This window comes from Argiope bruennichi, chromosome X2 (assembly GCF_947563725.1).
Source record: "Argiope bruennichi chromosome X2, qqArgBrue1.1, whole genome shotgun sequence".
Taxonomy (NCBI): domain Eukaryota; kingdom Metazoa; phylum Arthropoda; class Arachnida; order Araneae; family Araneidae; genus Argiope; species Argiope bruennichi.
In genome coordinates this window covers 74871449-74894599 of record NC_079163.1, presented here as the reverse complement: position 1 = coordinate 74894599, position 23151 = coordinate 74871449, and the positions used below count along the sequence as shown (strand labels likewise).

General features: G+C 28.8%; 1 protein-coding gene across 1 annotated transcript in view; it reads left to right on the top strand.

Annotated features, from left to right (window-relative positions):
* Positions 1-3777: 3777 nt before the first annotated feature.
* LOC129960462 (diacylglycerol kinase theta-like) overlaps positions 3778-23151 on the top strand; it is a 76013-nt gene continuing 56639 nt past the window's right edge. Inside the window, exons 1-2 of the mRNA XM_056073911.1 lie at positions 3778-4221; positions 16955-17034. Of these exons, the coding sequence (XP_055929886.1) occupies positions 4029-4221; positions 16955-17034 (273 nt within the window). The 5' untranslated portion in view covers positions 3778-4028. The remainder of the gene's footprint in view (positions 4222-16954; positions 17035-23151) is intronic.

Genomic DNA, 23151 nt, shown 5'->3' with positions numbered 1-23151 from the left:
TTCTAAGTTTCAAAAATAAAAAACACTCCAAAAATCTTCAAAGTCCTAAAAGATAGATAAGCCTTATCTGTCTTGGAAGGGGTTGTGGAGGGGGAGGGGGAGTTGCAGAGAAGGGGTTTCGCTATCTCCAATTCAGCCGGGGTCAACTGAGGTCAAACTGTGCCAGAACTCTCCTTTTTCCACTACTACTGGCTAATAGAAGGTGTGAAGAATATTGCAAATCTCAACGAACTAAAATGAAGAAAAGCACATGCCCGCAACTGATTTTGAAAAACAACACCATTGGATTTTGGTACAAACAAAACATTCTCTTGATGATCGTGTGATTGATTTAATACTATATTTTACAATGTTTTTCCCTTTATTACGTGTGTTGTGAATTTTTTTAAAGTTTCTAAAATCATCTCATGAATCGTTCTGACTTAGCTTTCTAACATTCAATAGTGAAATTACGAAGATTATTCAAATTACATAATGTTATTATTTAAGAAACTTTCCATGCTGGAATACATATTTCCTTGACTTGAAGAAGTGCAACTAGTTTTTCCGATCATCATTGGGGGCTGTTCTGCCCAATTTGGAACGCCAGCATTTTTACAGTCCTACGGCTGGCTAAAACACTTCTCTCCGTAAACCTGTGTCAATATTTATATAAAGTACTTTGTCGATTTTGAACATAATTTCTCAAAACTCGTTTTAATAATATTCTTCGTTTTCGGGAAAACAAACAAACAAACAACAACAACAACAACAAAACAATCATTAAGTTCGCAATATAGTGAGCAACTCTATCACGCATAAAATAGTTACAAAATGAGGAAGTGTTCTCGGAAAAAGAGCAAGTGCAAACTGTCACTATAACAGAGTGTTAAGTTAAAGAAAGTTTTGTTTCTTTATGAACACATGTATATATATATACTTGGAAGAAGTGAGGATCATTTTTCCTCTGCGGAGGGAGTTTAAAATATTTACTTGTAAATTTATAATTGTTAAAACGACGGAAAGTTATTTACAAACTCATTCTCAAGGATTGTAAATTTTCTCTCTGTTTATTTGATTTTCACACTTTTACACTATAAATCATGATGCGAACACAACGTCGCTAAACACATCACTCTCGTTCTTGAAGATGGCGCTGCTGCAACAGCGTTTGTCATTGGTTACGGAACAATAATTATAAATCATATAGCCTTTGTTATACTCTGTTTCACCCTAACTTGGCAGTAGTGTATATTCTAGGCATGCCGAATCGCAGTCGTCGTCAGGGGAACAGGGTTACTTTAAAGTACAAAGTTACTAGAAATGCAGATCGCTGGCGAAACTTTATCTCGCAAATTTTTCGCCAAATAGTAAATATTTATTTACTTTATCATATTATCACTTTATCGGATAATTAGTTGTTTCCTTATTTTCATTATTTTTTCAATATTATTGACACATTATTTTAATAAATCATTAAAGTTATTTCCTTTCGTTTCACCGTTTCTCAAAAGAAAACAATATATCTTTCAATATTCTGTAAAGCGTAGTTCGGCTAATGTTTTTCGAAAAGATATCTGTATCATCGTTCACATCTTTTAAAACTTTATCTAATGTTGAGATCTCATTTCTGCGAAAAAAAATGCATGGATTTTTCGTCAAATACAGAATAATGTAAAATCATCATATTTTACAAGACCTGAATGTTTATCTGCTGAGCCTGGTCGCTTCTTTCCAGGGTACTTAAAGGATGCCTTTATTTCTTTTCTCAAAAGGAAAACCGTTCATTGCGAAACATCTGTAAGATGCGAAACTTTATCGACGATTTTATTGATGGAATCTTAAGGGTTTTCTCGGAGTCGAGAATAAACATTTAATATGTTTTTACATGTTGCACTTTTTGTTGGTTTCACTCGTCTTGAAGTGTGCACAGCGTAGTCGGTGAAAACATTTTCTCTTTTTCAAACATTTTAGAAGTTAATAGAAATGATGGATCGAATAAATATTCACCAAACAGAACTAATAACTACTAATGCGATTAATAGTATCAAAAATATCAGCTGCTAAAAAAGCGAGAATAAAAAAGTACGAAAGATGATAATGGTTGCGAACTGAATGAAGTTGAGTTGGCGGAGACGTAAAAGAAAAGCGCGCCAAATATTTGACCTTGAAGACCGGTTCTAGCCAAAGTAGAATTCATTATGTCAATCTTTTAGTTTTATTCGTTCGCTTTATTTACAAAATACTTAACATAAGCACTTCTAACTTGAGAATAATTTTAAATACATATTGATAGAAAAAGGATTTCTGTAATTTATGATATTATTTGATAAATTTCTGCGCATTTTAACTATTTTAAAGTCGGAATTGATGGGGAACTCTTTCCCAACGCGGAGCGTCACATTTTCTACCTTTTACAATACTGCCAAGTTAGGGTGAAACAGAGTATAGTGAGGCAGGTTTGTTTTGAAGTATAATAAACTCAATCATAAGTTTAAAATTTTGGTAAACGTGAAAACTTCCTATTTATTTAAGCATCAGTGTATATTTTTTCAAGAAGTCAGAAAATATCAGTGATTCAAAACACTGTTATACACGTACTTTTGCAAATTCTGTTCACTACTCACCGTTAATACTTGTAGAAAAATAAATACTAAAATTCAACATTAACATTAATTGAATTGTTATTTCAGGAATAAATGAAGGAATTTATATAACAGCAACTAGGATCGACTTTCTAGTTAGAAAATAGTATATATTTATTTTTATAATGGCTAAACATATAAAATTTAAATTATCTATCCAAGAGTATACACTGTAATATAGCCGAAACGTTGTTCCGGCGCTGCTTTTGTTTATTCATTAACGTTAGAAATATAAAAAGTAAGATATCTCCTTAATATAGCATAATCTTTGTCTAATCTATTCATTCGAACATTTGACCGGTGTTTCAAATAAATAAAAGTTATAAGCCAGTCACAAGAAATAATGGAAAGGAACATTACTTGAAAGGAATCAATATGAAATGAAAAGAAAAGAAACGAATTTAACATTTTCATGACATTCATGTCTTGAATAGCAGTAAATTTTATGATCAAAAATAAAATGTATAGTAATGATTTCAAAACATGCATTATTTCATTATATTATTTCACGATTACATTATCTACATATGCATTAAATGTTAAAAAAAAAATTTTATTATAAAATTAACCCTGACACATATGAAAATGTTAAATGCTCAGAAGTGAATTTTCAGTAAAACTTTATTTTTTATTTCACATTCTAAAGTAGTTTATGGTATTAAAAAAACTCAAGTGGGTTTTAATTTGGTACATATAAGAATATATATACATCTAACCATTAAGGGGTCAAAAATATATAATTAAAGAACTCGGAAAGGATATACTAAATTGCCACATATGGTAATCTAACTGTATTCTTTACTAATTATTAGTTAAATTCAGGGATTTTTCCACTGTTTGATAGGGGTTGGCGAAAAGTCTGTTCCGTGTTCCTTAGTTTTACCATTTTTTGACACGAGTAATGAGTTATGCACTTCTCTGGTCTTCTGAAATCTACGTGCCTATACCATAACATGCAAACTAGATTCGGATAAAGACTGATTATTTGTTTTCCCGATTCTTCAAGACTGTATAGAAATATCACATCAGAAATAAAATATTTAGTTCTAGAGCGACATTAATAAAACATATTTATATTTTAAACTGTATTCAAAACCTTGTTATCTCTGTTTTATTTCCAATCGAATTGTATCGTATCGCATCGCCAGCTTACTGCCACTCGATTCGATTTTTACGACCATCATGGCGCACAATAAGTGTAGTTTGGAATGGGGAACAGGAATGGAAATAATTCTACAATCCACGGGGTGATGCATAATAATACTACATAGTGGAATTTTCAAACATTTTTCCGAAAATAATCAACAACTAGATGCCTTCACATATTTGATTTGAGCTGATCTAATTTGCTTAGAACCACTGGCTTTCCAAGCGTTTAGGAGTTTATTCCGCCGGTGGAACAATATGGCTGCTGCCGGTAGGCCTAATACAGCTGACAGAACCTGTGATCAGACAAGCCCATCTACAGATACAGTTCAAGATTTTGAGCATGGACACGGACACTATTTTACGAAAAAAACTTTTCATAAACCAACGTACTGTCACCATTGCACTGATATGCTCTGGGGCTTAATAGGCCAAGGCTACGTCTGTGAAGGTTAGTGATTAAAATCTACGTCCTAGACCCTCTAGTCTGCATGGTAATTTAGTTCCTCTCCTGAATTGTGACTCATTAAGCGTAGAAAACCAAGAGTAAATACATTCTAACCTGATATTTACATTCAATTGTCTGTTTGGAAATTATTCAAGATATTTACACACATGCATTTACAAAGATAAAAAAAAAATGCGAAATGAAATAGTATTGAATAGGTTATATTAAAAAAAGTCATTTCATACGAAAGTGCAGGAATCCAAGCATTAAAGGGGAGTGAGTAATCGCAGCCAGTCAAAACGTATCCTACCTGGATGAGTATTATTGGTAGAATGAAGCCCGGTATTTTGTAGAAGGGGTTTACTTGTTGGAACCGGTTTGTGCACTGCAGGGAAAAAAGAATTACATACTCTGGAAAACTGACTTTTCGAGTAAATTGCTTGGTTATTAATTGTTATGGAAATGCGATATAGTTTATTTCGTTCTTAATGCAGCAGTAGGAAAAGCAACAAATGCATTTTCTTAACTGTCAGATGTGTAGTTACATATCGAAATTTTTTTTCACAAAATAAGCCATTTTTGAATTAACATAAATTTGTAATTTACATTAAAGAATGCCTACAGAAGCACTATTATTATCAAGGGCTTTGTTTATTCTTTCAGTGAAATGTCAAATAGTCAGCCAAACTTATTTCCACTGCACTTAATGGAAGTTATATAGTAGTACATCAGAATTTCTAATAAAACTTAAAAATGCTTTTATTTATAATTTCAATTATACCTTTAAGAAAAATTTTTGAAGAAAAATATATTTCTTGTTATTTAGCTTCTTTTAAATAATTTGTCCAAAAATGGAAGATCTAAATGAAATTTACAGATATTTTGTGAATGTGATATTAAATTTCTGTATATTTTTAGGATTGCAAATTTAATGTTTAATTTAGTTGTACTGCTGTGAAAAAATTGAATATTAATATCACCTAATGCATATGATTTTGTTTTTAATTTTACAATTTTATTGTTTAAAGCCAAATACTTTTGTAGTTGCTATATAATATAACAAACTTCTTCATAGTCTGGATAAATATTTTTAATTTGATGCGAAGTCAAAAACTCTAATTGAAAATTAACATCCATTATTGGTGAGCATTAGCAAATGTTATAAATTTTGATTTCTAATTTCTTTCTTACTATTGGAAGGAAGGTAGAAAATTTTCATCTGTTAGTAAAGTTGTTTATTCTTGAAAGTAACATGCAGCATGTTTTTGGAAATCTTTATTTGAAAGGATAACTTTTATTTTAAAAATTCAGAGCAGTTAGTTTTATAAATGTGCTGACTTGTAAAATAAATTTTGTTTGATGTTCTTCAGGCTATTTTAATTTATTTAATATATACAAATTTTGTATAAAATCAGTAATGTTTGATTTTTTAAAATACTTCCTTTTCAAATCATTACTAATTTAGTGGTCTGTATAAAATATCACTTAGATTATTATGAAGAGATTAGGTTATTCTTGTTAAGGGTTGATATATTATAAGCTTTGTTCTAATTTAATGAAGTTATGCTTAAATTTTCTTAAGAGCTCGAAGAACTTGTTTGAATTATTTCAAAGCAAGGTTTTTTAACTGTACATCTTTTTTTGGTATGATTGCAAATCTTATTAAGCAGATCTAAAATTTCTATTTTATAATGGATGTAAATGATTTTGTAGTTATATCATCTTACAATAATATAAATGAGTAAATACTGTTTCTGAATAAAGCCAGCCTTATATTCGAGTAATTGCTTTATAATGTTAGAACTGTGCTTATTGTAACCTATTAATTCTGAAATTAATTGAAAGCATAAATTTTATTGAATTTCATGTAAATCATGTTAAAATAACTGAAATAAAATTAAATTTCAAATGTAAGAAAATTATTGAAAAAAATCAATAAAAATTCTTTTTAAACATTTTTTTATCATACATTGAAATGTTTTTCTGATATAGTAAAATATTAAACAATGAAGATAATCTGCATTGCCTAGAAAATAAATCAAGCTAAAAAACTAACAAATGAAACTAAAAACTTAAATGTCATTTTTGCTTCAAATCTGGCTAATGAGTGGATAACAGTTAAAACCTGTTTTGTAGTACCTATTGACTTGTACACAGAGCTAAAAAGAAACAATGGATTGTAATTAATTTCAACTGTACAAGTGAAATTTCAACTGTTTTCAAATGTGTTTATCTAGTTAAAAGTATAGAACATGTATATTTCACTTATAAATTATAGAATATAGAATAGGTTTACTTCTATTATGTTGTTGTACCTGGTGTTGCCCAGAATTTAAATAATTTCATGTATAATATTTTTAATGTAGAAACTGATTAGGTATAAATTATTACAAAACATGTAATCCTTTTTTCACATCCCTTGATTGGCTACCTTTAAGCTTTAGTGATTTTTAATATGTTTAGCTGAAAGGTATGACATTTCTTCTAGGCACTTTTAAATAATTAAATTAGTAAAAAAATTCCAAAATATATGAACTAATAATTTCAAAAAATAGGCGCAGGATAGACCACTCTTACTATATTTCAAAATCCTCTGTATTATTCTTTAAAGAATTAATAAAATTTTATAAAAAGGAATTTGACATTGAAAAGGTGATATTTGCAATTTTAAAATGGCATTAAAATATATATTGCAAAATAAATTTCTCTGAAGTTAATGTTGTCAAATCATTAATTTTGTTAATTTTTAATTATTAATTTAATTTTTTTACTTTGGAAAGTTGATAGTATTAATTCTCTTGTGCTAAAGAATAAGTATGTGAAGGTTTTTTGAAATTGGTCCTGCTATTTAGGTGTTTACTTAGCCACAGATAATTTTATTTATTTTACGATTAATCACTAAGCTTTTAAAATTGGAATGAAGGTTTGGAATATATATACATTCAATTAACTCTTCAGGCATACCTTTATTAAGCAAAGTAATAATTGAATAGATTGAATTTTTCACTGTGTTAATGGTTAATAAAGAATTTTAGTTCAACATATCATTCAGTTTTGCAAGTTGCAAAACTTAAATGAAATGAAAATTTGAACTTGTTTGCCATTATTTCTAATTAATATACATTCTAAAAATTTTCTATTTGCCTAAATTCTCCCTTCACTGTAACTTCTAAGTTACACAGACTTTTGTTTTTCCCACTGTACCAAAATACTGAGTCTGTAGTTTTTTTTCTAAAAACTATTAAAGTTTTAAATATGACCTTGCCCATTCTCTTTCTTGCTTTCTGCCTTCCTATTTGATTTTTTCTCTTGCACATGACTTGGACACAAAAACTAAAAAATTGATTATTGCATTGAAATTATGAAAAATCATTTGGAACTCCTTCAATATGTTTCACACACACACACAAGTTGGAGTTATGAAAAGCAAAATGTTTGTTCCTATTCTTTGTATATGTTTTCAAATATTTGAATAAAGTTACATTTGATACAAGGAAAGATCTTAATAGCTAGCTTCTTATTTTGAAAGGATGTTTTTTCAGTATGCATTTATGACTTAGTTTTTTTATTGAAGCCTAGTTAATATTTTTGACATAATAATATAATTAAGTAATATAAACTACTCTTTAATTATTTATCCTTTAATTTTATGAGTATTTTGTTCTATTTCATATTTATGAATAGTCCAGAAAGTCTGCTTCTTTTGTGTAAATACTTGTACAGAGACATGGAAGAAAATCCCTATTTTTGGTATCATTCACAAATGGGAAAATGATAAATTTTATTTTAAAATAACCATATTTTCTTTTCTTTTCAGCTTATGGTTTCTTTGCTACTCTTTAAAAAAATACTATTGCCAAGTAGTTCTAAATACTTTTTTTGTACCATACATCAAGATCTAAGTGCTTTCTCATTTTAAAGTATTCTATCCTGCACCTAATTTTTTTTTAAAATTTCTGTGCATGCCACAAACACACACTTTCCCCCCTAATTTTTTTATTATGAGCAGTTAATAGTTGAAAGTTGAGCCCATGTAAAATAAAATGTGATCAATGTAAGGTCAATTTTCTAATTTGGTAGGGTAATTTGTGGAATAACTGTTGAATTTGCAAAAAATATGTTCAATTGAGGGGCTGAAATTCAGATTCGTAATCTTGAGTGCATCCTTGTCATCATTTTTTAATATTTTCTCATTTTTTTTTGAGGGATTATATCATAAGTTTTTTGATGGAAATAGTCAGAGGTTTTTTCTTCTCAGAATGAATCATGAAATAGGAAACAGTTGACGACTAGGAATTATTATGAAAAATGTTATAGTTAACTTTTTTATTGTAATCAAATCAATGTGTGTTTGTCTTTTTAGGAAAATTTGTACATAAGTTTCCTAAATCATTTTGTGCATTGAATTGTAGAATTTTAATCAAAATTGTGTAAAAAAAAATAAAGTTTTTAATTTGATGACTTGGTCAGAATTATTCTTTAGAAAATCTTTCTTTTCTGCAGTTCAAATTTGAAATCTATTTTAAACTAACAAGCCAAAAAAAAAAAAAAAAATCCTTAAAGATATTATAAATTCATATTTTTGTATTTTTATTTAACCCTTCAATCAACCAAAATATAGAAATCCATCTTAACGAGTTTCTTCAATTCTGATATTTTTTCTGCAATGAGGTATTGACATTTTAGAAGCATTCACTTACTGGATAGTTGCTGGTTAATGGGTTAACTTTTATTTAACCCTCATTAGGCAGGACTGTTTTATGTCTCATATTAGAAATGGGGGGGATAGAATGCTTATTTTTTCATCTACTAAGTTTCATACTTATAATAAATCACCTATGATATATTCATTTTTGTATATATAATATTCATAATATTTTTTTAAAAATTTATAAATTAATCAACTACAAATAAGAAAAATAAAGCAATTTTATTTATCATGCTATTAAAATTGCAAATTCATCACAGATTGTTAAAATAATCAGAAATTAGTAACAATTGACTGTGGTATATATTAAGCCTATATATAGGTTCAGGCATTAAAGAATAAAATTAAATAATAAAAAACATATTCAGTTATAAAAAGTTTGCTTAGATTCATTGTTTTCGCAATTCATTGCATTCTGATGGAAAAATTTTTGCATTTTTTTATTACAATGTTCTAGACATAAATAAGCGCTATAACCATGACATGTACATTTCAGCAATCTTGTCTTGGTGTTTTGACAGGGTCGGTATGCCTGTCAGTGAAGTAAAGATCTAATGAGGTAAACTTTCAATGAATGACCTTTTTCAAGTACAAAATGGCAAGCCAGCATTCTGGTTTATATATTTTCATCAATACTTTACCAGCAGTGAGCCAACTTTCAAAGAAAGGGTAGATTTTCATTCTGTATTTATATGTTTTAGTAAATACAATTTTGCTCTTATTCCAGTAGTAGTGTCTAGTATTATGTAAAAATATCACCATTTCAATTTTAAGATTGCTTTGGTAACATTGTAGAATGCATACATTTTGACTATATAATTGACTCCTCCATTGGTCTTATACTAAAATTTATTTCCAGCTCTTATATTTTTTTATGCTAGTATCAACCCTGCTAGTACTAATATCAGTTGCCGCAATTTTAGTCACAAATTCCACTCACATTGGGGAAGGGAAGCACTTCCAATTCAAGCAAATTTAAATAATTGACATTACACAATATAAATTATATAAATAAAAAAGACAAAGTGAAAAAAGTTGCCACATATGGTGTGTCAAACTGTCAGATCACATTTACATTTTCATGCATTTAAATTATGTCTGACAGAGGAATTTCATTTTTCACATGCCTTTAATTTCCATGAAGTTAACTATAAAAACTAAAAATAATTGCAGTTGACTTCAAGAACAAATTCAAAAGTGATCCTTAAAGATTGCTCGTTCCTAACAGAGGGTTAATGTTGGTAGTTTTTTTAATTAACAAATAAAGTAATTAAGTTATGTGATTTATTAAGATTTTGAATTTTACTTGTTAAAACATGAACTGAATGTCTACTAGGAGATATTGATTTATTATACTCTTCAGAAATTGACTTTCTTGTACAATTTCTTGTTTCATTCTAAAAGTGGATTTACTGTAAGCCAGTATTGCACAATAGCTTGTAGATATTCCATTGGGATAAGTGCTTGCTATAGTCTGCTCTTTCTGCACATATGTGATCTTACTGGATTGTCAATATTGGCCTAGCCTCTTGCCCTATGAATTAAATTGATGGTATATCCTACATATACTGGGAAAACTACTACCATTCTAATGTTTATTATTCTTAGGTGCATATTTGTTACTAAAAGTCATATTTGTGTTCTGGAAGAAGAGATTGGTATAAAACTGTTCAATAAATCTATAACTTCAAAAAGAAACTGGTACTCTTAAAGCATGAAAAATGTTAAATAATTTATCATATTCATATTGAAATAAAATAATAAATAAATATACTGAAGAATAGAGAAAAATCATTTTCTTGATTATTTTCAAAAAAATACTGTTAATAAACATAAAATATAAAGTAAATTTAGCCCAGGATGCAGAAGTGAAAACAATATGTGAATACTAAGAAAATATTACTTTTCCCCTTTACCACATATGAACAGCTGTATTGTTACTTGGTGCTGTTCCTGATGATAGATTGTTTTACACTAAATGCCCTAAATTTCTATTTCTTGTGCAATTCTTTAATTTTTAATATTTGATTATTGCAATCATGTCTAGTCCAAAAGCTAAATATTTGGAATGTAGTGATGGGACGATAAAAGTTCTTATATTTTGTTTTTCCATCTTGTGTGAGGATAAAATAAATTTCAACTATAAATTTCTTTAAAATACAAAAGAAAAATTCAAGACAAAAGTAAAATGTACAAAAATTTAACTTGTATAAAAGTCTAGAGGAATTCCAACACCTAATGTTTCCATCACAAATTTATTCTGTTTGAAATGAACACAACACTTGTTCTTAATTAGTATTATTTTACATAACTTTGCTACAAGAATGTTTTTTTTTAGTTAAATTTTGTTGAAAAGTAATTAAAATAAAGCCATAATAAATATTACATATGTTTCTACCGTAAACTCTGCACTGACTGTAGGATAAAGATATTTATTCCTTAAAAGAAGGTATTTCTTAAATTTTGTTTTTCAAATCTAAAATAAAATCAAATGTAATTTCAAACTTTAAATTTCATTTCAGATTTTGACTCAATTGGCAAATAATAATAATAATAAATATGGCATAACAATCCTATGAGCTCTCGGAATTCACTGAACACAAAGTTTATTTAAAATGTTTTTATTTCTTTACAGTATTTTTAAAATTAAAATACAAACAAATGTTTTTTTTTTTTTTTTTTAAATTTTGTGTGGAGTTAGTTAAAATATGCAACATAAACAAATTCAGAGATCAGTAAGAATAGGAAAAAAGACATCTTAGAAATGCTTTGTCAGTTCATAGTGGATTTTACAATTCATTTTGATTAATATAATAATGCATCTCAGAAATGTTATGGTTTTGAAACCAATTTAACCACTTAGGGGCATAATCTGAGATAATTTATTCTATGCTGTTGCATTTTAGTTGGCAATTAAAATGAATTTATTTGGTTAGATAGTGGTTATTTGCCCTCCCCCACTTTTTATGAGAAACATTTTATTTGTCAATAAAATTATATGTAAAATTTATTAGATATTCTTTTCCAAAAGAAAAGATTTTTTTCATGAATAATTATATGTCACTCCAAACTGAAAATAGTTAAATTCAGAAGTTGCCTAAAAAATTTCTTTTTATAAAAATTATTGTAAAATTTTAAAAAGTTGTGTTTAATATAGTTAAGGAATGTAAAATTTTATGCCACAGTTCCTTAATAGACTGTGTTCTGATCTTCATTATCAATTTTTATATATATTTTTTATGTCAATTTATTTATATTTTTAATATCAATTTTTTATGTTTTCAAAGTTATAAATTTTTATCAAACCTTGAATTTTTGACATATACATTAATAGCTCATCAGCTCAGGAATTAACAGAGCTGCGAAATATATTTATTAAGATATTACAATTTTTCAAATAAAGCTGCCTAACCTACAAGTAACATAAAATTTTAATTTCAAAGCCACATATGACATATGTTGCATTTCAGTCACAATGATATAAATTCCTTGTATTTTTATCATTTTTTAAATTGTGAATGTTGAAGTGATAATTCTGTAGATAAAATTACCAGAGCTTCCCTCCCTCGCATACTTTGTCCAGTCAGCTTAATAAATCTTGTCTAAAAATGAATATCAAGTGAGATGCAATAATTGATGCAATGTTCAATTGCTTTCACACATAATTAATTGATAATAAATTATTCCTCAAATTTTTAATCTGAATATCATTTTAAGTCTGTGAATAACATTTTTAACAGAGAGAAATCTCTGACAAAAGAAAAGTGAATATTCAATAAACTAGATGTGTTTTTACCAAGTAAGTAAGAATCAAAGTCAGAAAGCTAATGAAAAAAGTTTTTTTTTAAAAAAGCAAAGTTTTTGGTGTTAAAAAAAAAAGAAAAAAAGAGAGAGAGAGAGAAAGATTGGCTCTGCTTCCAAATTGGGTCTGTTTACTTCTGCATTTGTCATTTCTCTAAATTAGTGGTAGAGAGGTTTACATTGATCGTTGAATCAAACAATCTATTGTTTGTGCCGTGGGCTTTTGTGAGCTACATGAAAGATAGTCAGCCTGTGATTTTCATGCTTGTTGATGTCTTTTATACTTCCTCCCCCATTTTTGTTGATTATTGAACTCTCAGGGTGATAAAGCAAGCTAGGAACATCAGATTCTCCAAGAGGGAAAGTAAGAAAATGCAACTTAAAAAAATAATTTTTGGACAAACTATAGTTCAACCGTTATGTGTAATATGCCACTGCATGTAAATTAGGTATTTACAAAAAAACATTTAATATATATGTAACAAATATAGCAGATTTTTATAAAATTAAGTAATGCAGCTATTCTAATGAGTGGAGGAGCAATTGAGATTTTAAGATATAAATTAATATGTAATTTAACTGCTTCAGTATTGAAATCAGTACGCTATATTCTAAAAAAATTGCTTCTTTGTACTCTCCTACACATTTCCAAATTATAATATCCTGTAAAAGTATTTTGAACCTCATTAATTTATATTATGCTTACACCTTGAATTTTATCATCTCTTTACAGAATAAGTAAATTGGCTTCAAAATTTCTAGGTTTAAATTTTAGGTCGAATTTTATATTTTTTATTGCAACATGGAGACAGAATCTTTTCTACTGGGGAAAAGGAAAAATTTGATAAAAGCATATCAATTTTTTAAAAATTTAATGGCTTTTTTCCTCCTGTGAAGTATTATAGAATAGTTTTTTTTTTAGGGAAAACATTGTTTAGTCTTTGAGGCCATTAGGTAAATTAAGATGATTAGCTGTTAGATTTCTTACTGTGAGCTTACTTGCTATTGAATGAAATGTTATGTCATGAACATATCTTTTTTCATTATTGCATTTTGAGTTTTGATTAGGAATTGTTACCTTCACCTACAGTCTTTTTCATTTAGATGCACCACCCTGCCCCAGTAGTTGTAGGTCTGGATAAAAGTACATTTAATGTGTTTTATACCAAGAACAATGCATTTTCCTAGTGTTTTCTTTGGCCCATTACTTCTTGATATTGTTGAAGATTGCTTATCCACCAGCTTTCAGAGATCTGATGTTTGGATCTGAAACATATGGGTTTTATCTTGCTCATGTCAGCACTTGTATATATATGCATGTATTTTTTTTTTTTTTTTGACTAATTTGCATTAAGTACATTTCATTTAAGTATTACAACATTTGACAATGCACATTTCATTAAGCCACTTTTCTACTTTTTGTTTCTAATTTTAAATTGAAATTTTAAGTAGGGGATGTTTGTTGCATCAAATTTGGCTTTTGTGTCCAAAACCAGTGTAACTAACCATCTCCCCAAAAGTCTGGTATTATACTGAGATATATTAATTCCTTCTTGAAACTCTCAAAAACTTGGACAGTTTTGAAAATTCCCAATTTGTTCTTTTTAATCCAGGTTGTTTTGAATCTATGGCTGTCCCAATTATTAATTATTGTTTTTATCTATAAAATAAAACATAAATGTTATGCAGTTATTATTCAAGTTCATCTTATCTAAAATTTCATGTTACTTATTTTGTTTTTGTTTGAATTATATGAATCTTTTAAATATGAAGAATGAAATTATTTGTTTAAATTTAACATATCAGATGTACCCATTATCATTGTAAGATGATGGATGGATTTTTAATTGGAACCACTTTGAAGTATACATCACATGATATTTTGCTGCATCTTTGTTCCAATTCTTCAGGAAAAATAACTAAGAAAATCATCTTGGCAAAAAAATTTTTCCAATTTGCTAAATGATTGTGTTTAATGAAATTTTTATCATTTAATGCTTCATTTTTGTATAATTTTTTTCTTCTTCCAAATTTGTGGTCATTGGAAATTTTTTTAAATAGAAATGGGATCAACAGAAAAATAAAAACCTTTAAAGGCTCAGAATTTCAGTTTTTAAAAAAAATGAAACTTAAATTATGAGATTTTATTGCTAGCAAACTCTGTAGGTAACCCTACAAAGCTACACTGCCATGCCTAATTAAAGGCATTTGGATTAAATTTGAATGACTGGACCGCCACGACAGCATTGGCAGGAACTAAAGATGAGTCCTAAGGGCCATCAACAGCCACAGTATAACACTTCCCATGGGGAACATGACCCATCATCAATAGGAGGTAGCTGACTCCTATCATTTCTGTACCCACTTGGATGACAAGAACCAACTACCATGCCAAAAGCTTTCATTCTCGTCCTCATATTTTGTCTTAAGGTTTTAAAGTATATTTTATTTTATCTTATCAATAACTATTTCTCATCACTTGCTTGGAAATCTCAAAATAAAATTTTCCGCATCTATTGTAGTGCTGTAGCAAGGATACTGAGTGCCTAAGGCGTAATATAATTTTTGTGTCCCTTCTACCTTTATCAGCAGTTTATTAAATGTAGATGACTTCCAGGCACAGCATTATCTTTCTGCACCTTCATTTATAGATGAGTTTTCAGCATCTAGCCAGTAATGTAGCAAGGATATCAAGTGACTGAGGCATAATATAAATTTTGTGCTCCCCATCTTTATCAGCGGTTTATTAAATATAGATAACTTCTAGGCACATGACATTACCTTTTTGCCCCTTCATTTATCATTTCATAAAATGTTAAATGCGCATAATTATTTTGTTCTAAAGGCACCCTATGAGACTGGAGCCCAGGTTATAAACATTCTCTCCTCCTGCTTTGGTCGCTATGCCAATCCATCTAGTATTAATTTTTTTTAAATTACATTCATTGAAAGAACATCTTTGTTTTATCTTTCCTGTAATATATTTAAAGTGTTTTTTTTTTAAGTGTGAAGTATTTATTAACATGATTCATTTCTGTAATTGCATTAACTCAGTGTAATCTTTAAATTTGTATATAATAGAAATTCCACTTTGTTTTTTTTGTATGCAGTTGCTTCTTCTTTTGAAGGGGTTACAATTTAAATCTTAATTCCACTATAAATTTTGCTGTAGATTCAATAGTACTTTTTAAATGGTACATCTTAAGTTTTTTCTCCTCATACATTTTTCCAAACAGAAAGAATTCTAATGACTACAAAATTTGGAAATAAGAAAATAAAGTATTAGTAATTGATAACACTTTTCACAAAATCAATTTAAATGGATTATTTTTGAAATTTCAACAAGATATGTTGCAAATATTTTTTAACTTTTACCCTTTTTCTTTCAAACTGATGTTAAAAAAATCTTGCTAAAGATGGCATGAAAAATTTGATGTGATATCTTAGTTGTTCTGCATGATCTATATGAAGTGGCAAAAATAATTTAAATGAAAGCGAACTAATGCTATACAGTTACAATAAGAAAATTTGGAAGTTTGTATCATGTTCAGCAGTGCCTAGTTGGAAAGAAATTTTTTCCCCTGTATGATTGCTGGTGTCTCTTTCAGACAAGATTAAATTAATCTAATCTGCCAAGAATAATGGATAGTTTATTCTGTCTTCTTTCAAAGACATCTTTGATTTGATTGTTCATATATTTTTTAATTACTTCAGTTACTTATTTTGTTGCCTTTATATTAATCTGTGTAATAATCTGTTGTTGTTTTTATAAAACATTAGATACAATCAATTTTTCTTTTTATTTACCTTTGTCTTGTAATTAATATTAAATATATTGAAACCATATGTTTGATGCAGTTTAGCTTAAGCATTGCCTTTATGTCAATAACTGTGATTAGTGTATCAGTGCCACTGAAATATTTCATTGTTTAATTAATAAATTATACATGATACATTATCACTTTGATGAACTGAATTGCTATTTTAGTTTATTCATTTTTTTATATTATTATGGTGGAATGATATTGCTAGTTGTTTTGTATTTCGTATATGGAAAAATTTACAGAAGCATAAAATAGTTTTGATTCTTTTTTAAACTTGAATGTGTGTTGCATGATATATTTTTAGATAATGTTACTATAAAAAATTATCTTTTCTAACATATACAATTAATTTACACCATTTTTTAAACCTTTATTTAGATTTATATATACTTATTTTTTTTAGTGTGCAACTTTGTAGTTCATGATAGATGTTTGAAAACTGTAGTTTCTCCCTGTTCAACTATAGCAACACATGTAATTAAGGTAAGTTCTCTCTATTTTCTTTTATTGTTGAAATGTTTGAGTGATTAGTTAAATGCTTTAATTAAAATGATGTAAACTGAAAACTTATCAAAATTTTAACAAACTTATTCATTACCAAAAAAAAAAAATGAAATTAGGAAGTTGGCATATTATTTAAATTAAATACAATTTTCTATTTTAATATAATAGGCATACCAGCTTTTTATGGTTTAAACATATCAACTTTAAATCTTTGTAGCCTTTAAGTTATTACTTTAGATATGAAAGTTTCATATGTGTAGTCAGAGCTTAGAGAAGTGTAGAAATAATCTTGATTAGGTGGAGTCCATAGTAATACATGCCTTGATTTCTTCTCCTCCTTCTCAACCTCTAAAACTAGAATTGTGAGAAGCCACTTACATTAATTACCACTTACACTGACAGGACAACAAAACGTTTTGTTTAAATAATAGGAAAATATCAAAAACAGGTACATAAATGCATGATGATATTGTAGTATAAATCTAGCAAAGATAATTAGGAAAAAAAATTAATAAGAAAGTTTCAAGTAGTAACTCCTCATTTTTTTATTGCAGATTTTTTTTTTGAATTTCTAGAAAATTGATTTTTTTTTCTATTTTATATTTATTGGTCAGTTTAGATATTAATGGCTGGTTGGCTATTATTATTATTATTATTATTATTAATAATAATAATAAAAATTTAGTAGATTCATTTTCAAAAATCTGTATCTAAATTTATTAAAAAAATGTTGATTGTACTATATTATCACATATTACTTTATATGAATTTAATCATTTACATGAATATCATGTATGACCTTATATGAAGGCACAAATATTTCTTCACTTGCTTCATGTTATAGTGATATGCAATACTTAAAATGTTATATTTTGTCTATTAACTTATCTTCAATTTATTCAAAATAATGAATGCTCTTTAAATTTATCAGAAGTTTCTCCTATGGAAAATCACTAAAAAAGAAAAAAGAATCCAAAGTAGGAATTATTTTTATGAATTTCATCTAAGCACCATGAAAGTTTTATGCATATCATATCCAACAGATAAATATATATTGGTTTTTTACTCATTTGTGTAGATCTTCCAATCATTGTATTGCTTTCAGCATTGTGTTGAGGATTAGTTTTCTTATTCACCAAGATCTTGTAATTTCATCACTTAAAAAATGTTATAATTTAGTTGGAAAAATATTAACTTTTTGAAATATATTCAACTGAAAAGAAGTTAAAAGGTGCAGCTTTTAAGTGTTATACAGTCGACTGTAATAAATTTTATTAACCATGTAATTGATACACATGTTCACTTCTAATGACTGAAGGAATTCCTTCAGACTAAGAAAATATTTGTTTCTCTTTTATAGAAAACATCATTCATATGGTTCTTATTCCATAATAATAAAGTTATTGTTAGGAAATAAATTTTTTTTGAAAAATTAATTTGATTAAAACATACAAAATGAATTTTAACAAAAAATCTTTCATAAATTGAAGGTTTCTTGTATGTGTAACAAATTTCATTCTCAAAGAATTTTAACCTTTTTTTAAATGTGATGGCAAATTATTTTAAAGTATTCTTAGATATTTTCTTATTCTCAAACATATAAAAAGGATTTGGAAAATAAGTTAGCAGTAAGCATCAAAATTGTAACTGTTGGATGATTTATTATTATTATACAATTTTTCTGATTATTTTAGGAAAAATAATTTTTGAAAAGCACATAAAATGTGCTGTTGATGATTTCTCTCTAAATTTCATGTTCAACTGAAAGAAAAATAAGGAGGACTTATATTAGCTGAAAATAATTATATTCTTAATTAAAAAGAAAACTACAATTATGTGTCTCAACACTTCAAACGACAATTGGTTTAAAAAAATGTAGTTTCATGTGAAAGTCACAACTGTCTTATTCAGTAAACTTTCTGTGCATTATTGTGTTACTAATTGTTAGGCTGTGAAAACATATTACCTTTCAATGCCATTATGTGGTGTAATGTTGGAGAGGATGTGAGAATGTCTGCAACTCTTGTATATGTGAACATTAAAGTTGCAAACCTTAATAATTTAATATATCTTATCTTATCTTATCGTTTTTGCAGTTTTTTCCCTTTATTTTATGATAGTAAAAATTTATCTGGCTGTTTACATTTGGTGAGTCATCTATAAAAATAATGGAGCAGACTGATGTGCAATTGAATTCTGAAATGAAAAAAAGTGCATGGAATATGATTTTAAAATAGTATTTGATTTTAATTTGAAAAAGTACAAGTTTGTTCTGTTATTTCAATAACTCTTGAAATAAGATTCATTTTTAGTGTTTAATAATTCTCTTCATACAACACACAGAATGCTTTTGTTAAAAGTAAAAATCACCATTGCAGATTTCACTAATAAAATGTTCTCCCAATGAGAGATGTATGTTCACTGATACATGCACATGATCTCATCACATCCATTCACAATAATAACTTCAGTGATAGAAGTATCTTTCAAGAGTTACAAAACATTGCTTTCTACATGATCCATTCAAATGAATACTGGAAATGTAGTTACCCTAGAGGATCTAGCACACTAGCTAAATTTCATGAAGACATCAAGAGAGGAGCAGTATTCTTCATACAGTATCATTTTAATGCATATGAGGTACAGTATTTTTTTTTTCGTGCAGCATAAGAGGAGGAAATAGCAATTACAATCTGACAAACCCAAAGTGTTTATATGGTGTTTTTTGTCAGTCTTATATTCACTTTCTCCCTCTCTCTCTCTTTTTTTGCATTTGTATTTATACAGATTTTTCTTTTCCACTTCTGAAATTTGTACTTTTTGTTACTGCATTTGAAATTAGGCCTTTCACCTATCAGTAACTTTTAAAGTATTTAATTATTTGTACAGTCAAAGCTAGAGTTTTGAATTGAAACAAATTTTCATTGTATAAAAGATATGCAAGTATATTACGATCAACAATTAAATTTTTGTGCTTGGATGAAAAATATTATAGGAAGAATTCACGGAGACTTGAGTTTTTTTTCTGTCATTATCAGTGGACTGATTACTGAATGCTAAACAAGGTTCTGAAGCTTAATTGAACTGCAGATCAAGAAATATTTGATCTGTTTACTTTTATAACTTCTGTAACCTTTTTTTCAGCATTTTCAAAGAAATATAATTTGGCATGTTCTTTAAACTATAACAGCCTTCTGCCCCAATATTCTTCAAATTATAGTCATGTCCATAAATGAAAGATAATGCAAGTTTAGGAAAAGAAAAAGTCAGAAGCAAAAGAAATGTGACTTATTTGTAAAGCCTATTTATTAAACAAAAGGTAAAGAGCAAAAAAGACGCTATATGTTTGATATCATTAATAAAAATTGCGATGTTTTGCTCCCTGGAGCAAATTACAAAAAAAAAAAAAAAAAAAAAAAAACCACCCCTGTTTACAAAAACCAATATTACATGGTTGGTATGATGGTTAATACACAGTATGTCTCCCAGACGATGCAATACAGTCTGTACAACGCCCAGGCATGCTGAGTATCAAATTATCGATCTGATCTTGGAGAATATTATACCATTCATCAAGCAATGCTCTCCGAAGTTCCGGTAGACATGTAGGAGGTGCTTGATGGACTGGAACTCGTCGGCCAAACATGTCCCACTCATGTTCTACTGGATTCAAGTCCGGTAAGAATGCCGACCAGTCCATACGGGTGATAAACTCCGATCGAAGGCATTCGTTTACGATGTTTGCACGATGAGAATAGGCTTTGTCATCCATAAACACGAATTCTGCACCCATGGCGCCCCGAAACAAACATACATGTTGTTCCAGAATGACGTCCCGATAGATTTGGCCTGTCATGGTTCCGATGTGAACATGCAGGTCAGTTCTGGAACCCAGAATAATTCCTCCCCAAACGAGCAATCCTGCACCACCGTAACGGTGTCGTTCAATGATGTTGTCTTGGTGGTAATGGGTACCTGGCGCTCTCCATATGAAAGTCCGCCGAGAATCAGACTGCAAGCTAAACCGGGACTCGTCGGAAAACATCACACAAGCCCACTGTTGCGGTGTCCGCAATGCATGCTCTCTACTCGAGGCTAACCGCAGGAAACATAGAGTTACAGTAAGTGCAACACATCTGACAGGCCTACTAGCATATAGACCAATCTGCGCTAAGCATCTGTACACGGTCTGCCTTGAAACTGTTGTACCAGTGGCTGAAGAGAGCTTACGAGACAGGTCTGTCTGTTTCTTTTGACAGTAACTGCCAAATACCGGTCCTCATTCGGCGTTGTCACTCGGGAGCGACCTGTGCTGTAACGTCTACTCACATTACCGTAATCTTGGAATCGTTGCCAAAGCCTGGAGATGACACTCTGGGCGATTCCAAATTCCTCGGATACTTCCAGGTGAGTATGCCCACATTCCAGACAGCCGATAATTCTACCACGTAAAAAATCATCCAAATGCGTCCTTTGTGTCATAACTATGCGGTTATTGCACTGAAAGGCTTATAAAGCGCTTGCAAACAATTTTACTTGTATTCCTTGCACATCACTCTCTTACACTCTCGTCTGTGTGACGTACTGTCGGTGTCATCTGGTGGCTTGTTGCAATTTGCATATGATTTTTGATGTGTGTAGTCATTTTACGGGTGATATATGTATTTTAGAGTTCGATTCTCTGAATTCGTGACTCTGAATTATCCTTACTTTATGGACATGAGTGTAGAATCAAGTATTATTTAAATTTTGGAGTACTATTCTATCAATGTTCCTAATTAATTATTTTTTGAAAGTTTTATTATCCTTAAAGAATGTTGCTTTTTGATTTAAAAATTGCCTGATCTTATAATTAAGTATAATTCAGATTATATTAAAAAAGTTATTATTTTTTGTTACAGGTTTGCATAAAATTGCTTTTAAGTAAAATTGTAAAAAAAATTCTATGCATTTTTAATTCTTTTGCGTGCAAATATTGTATTAACTTTGCAGAAAATGGCTTATGATTAAAAGTTCAAAATTTGCAGCCTAAAACTAAACATACAGAGATTAAATTAAAATTGATAAAAACATTTAGTTTTAGAAGTTAGAAAGGAAAAAATGGCACCCAAGGCTTGCATTTCCAAATTATTATTAAAAAGTTTAATACAGCCCTAGTTGTATGGGTGCTACATTATGCTTACTTCAGAAGAAATTGGTTTTCAAACATGCGATAATTTAATGTTTATATATACTTGATAGTTTTCATTCTAGTAGGGTTCCAACGATGGACCCTTTCTGCTTCTTTATGAATAATCGAATTGAATTTTGAGAGTTGCAAACTTAATTTTTTAATTTTTAATATTTCCCCCATTAAATGCTTTAAATGTAGTTAGTAAAAATATCTGAAGTGCTACTATATAGCTATATTTTTCTTTTTGTTGATTGGATAGCGTTTTTTTCCCCCCCATTTGTATCTGAAGTTAGTAAATTTCTAAGAATTTAAGCTTCTAATAATTTCACTGAAGGATTTCTCATTTTCTTAACTGAATTCTTTCTAATCTCAAATAAAAAAATGTGAAAAAAAGAAGATAACTAAATTTTAGTACGTTTTTAATTACATGAATTACCCGAAGCAAGCAATAAACTTTATCCAAAATGACTTTGTCACATAAAAACACATTTCGGATAAATTTTTTTGTGCTTTTATTATTATTATGTGTTTATTTATTTATAACTTTTATTATGTGCAATTTAGTTTTGCTATCTTTTTTTTTTTCATGCATTTTGAAGTTAAGCCAAAAGAGATGTTTGTGGATTATTCGTATACCATTCATATTGTTTGGTTTTTATTGCAAAACTAGATTTTTTTAAAAAAAAGCAGTTCCCCTGCCTTTCTGTGCCAATAATGTCCCCATCCAAATTGAAAATGATTGGTTTACTCTTAAAGGAGTACTTTCCGACTTCTGTGAAATTTCCCTTCTTCCATTTCAACAATCAAAAATTGGTTTTGAAGAGCAAAAGTTTGATTTGTCTTTGGTTGTCTCAAAAACTTTCACACTTGTGCTAGACCCTTAAAAATGCTGCAAAAGAATCTTGATGACCGTCCTATGTCTT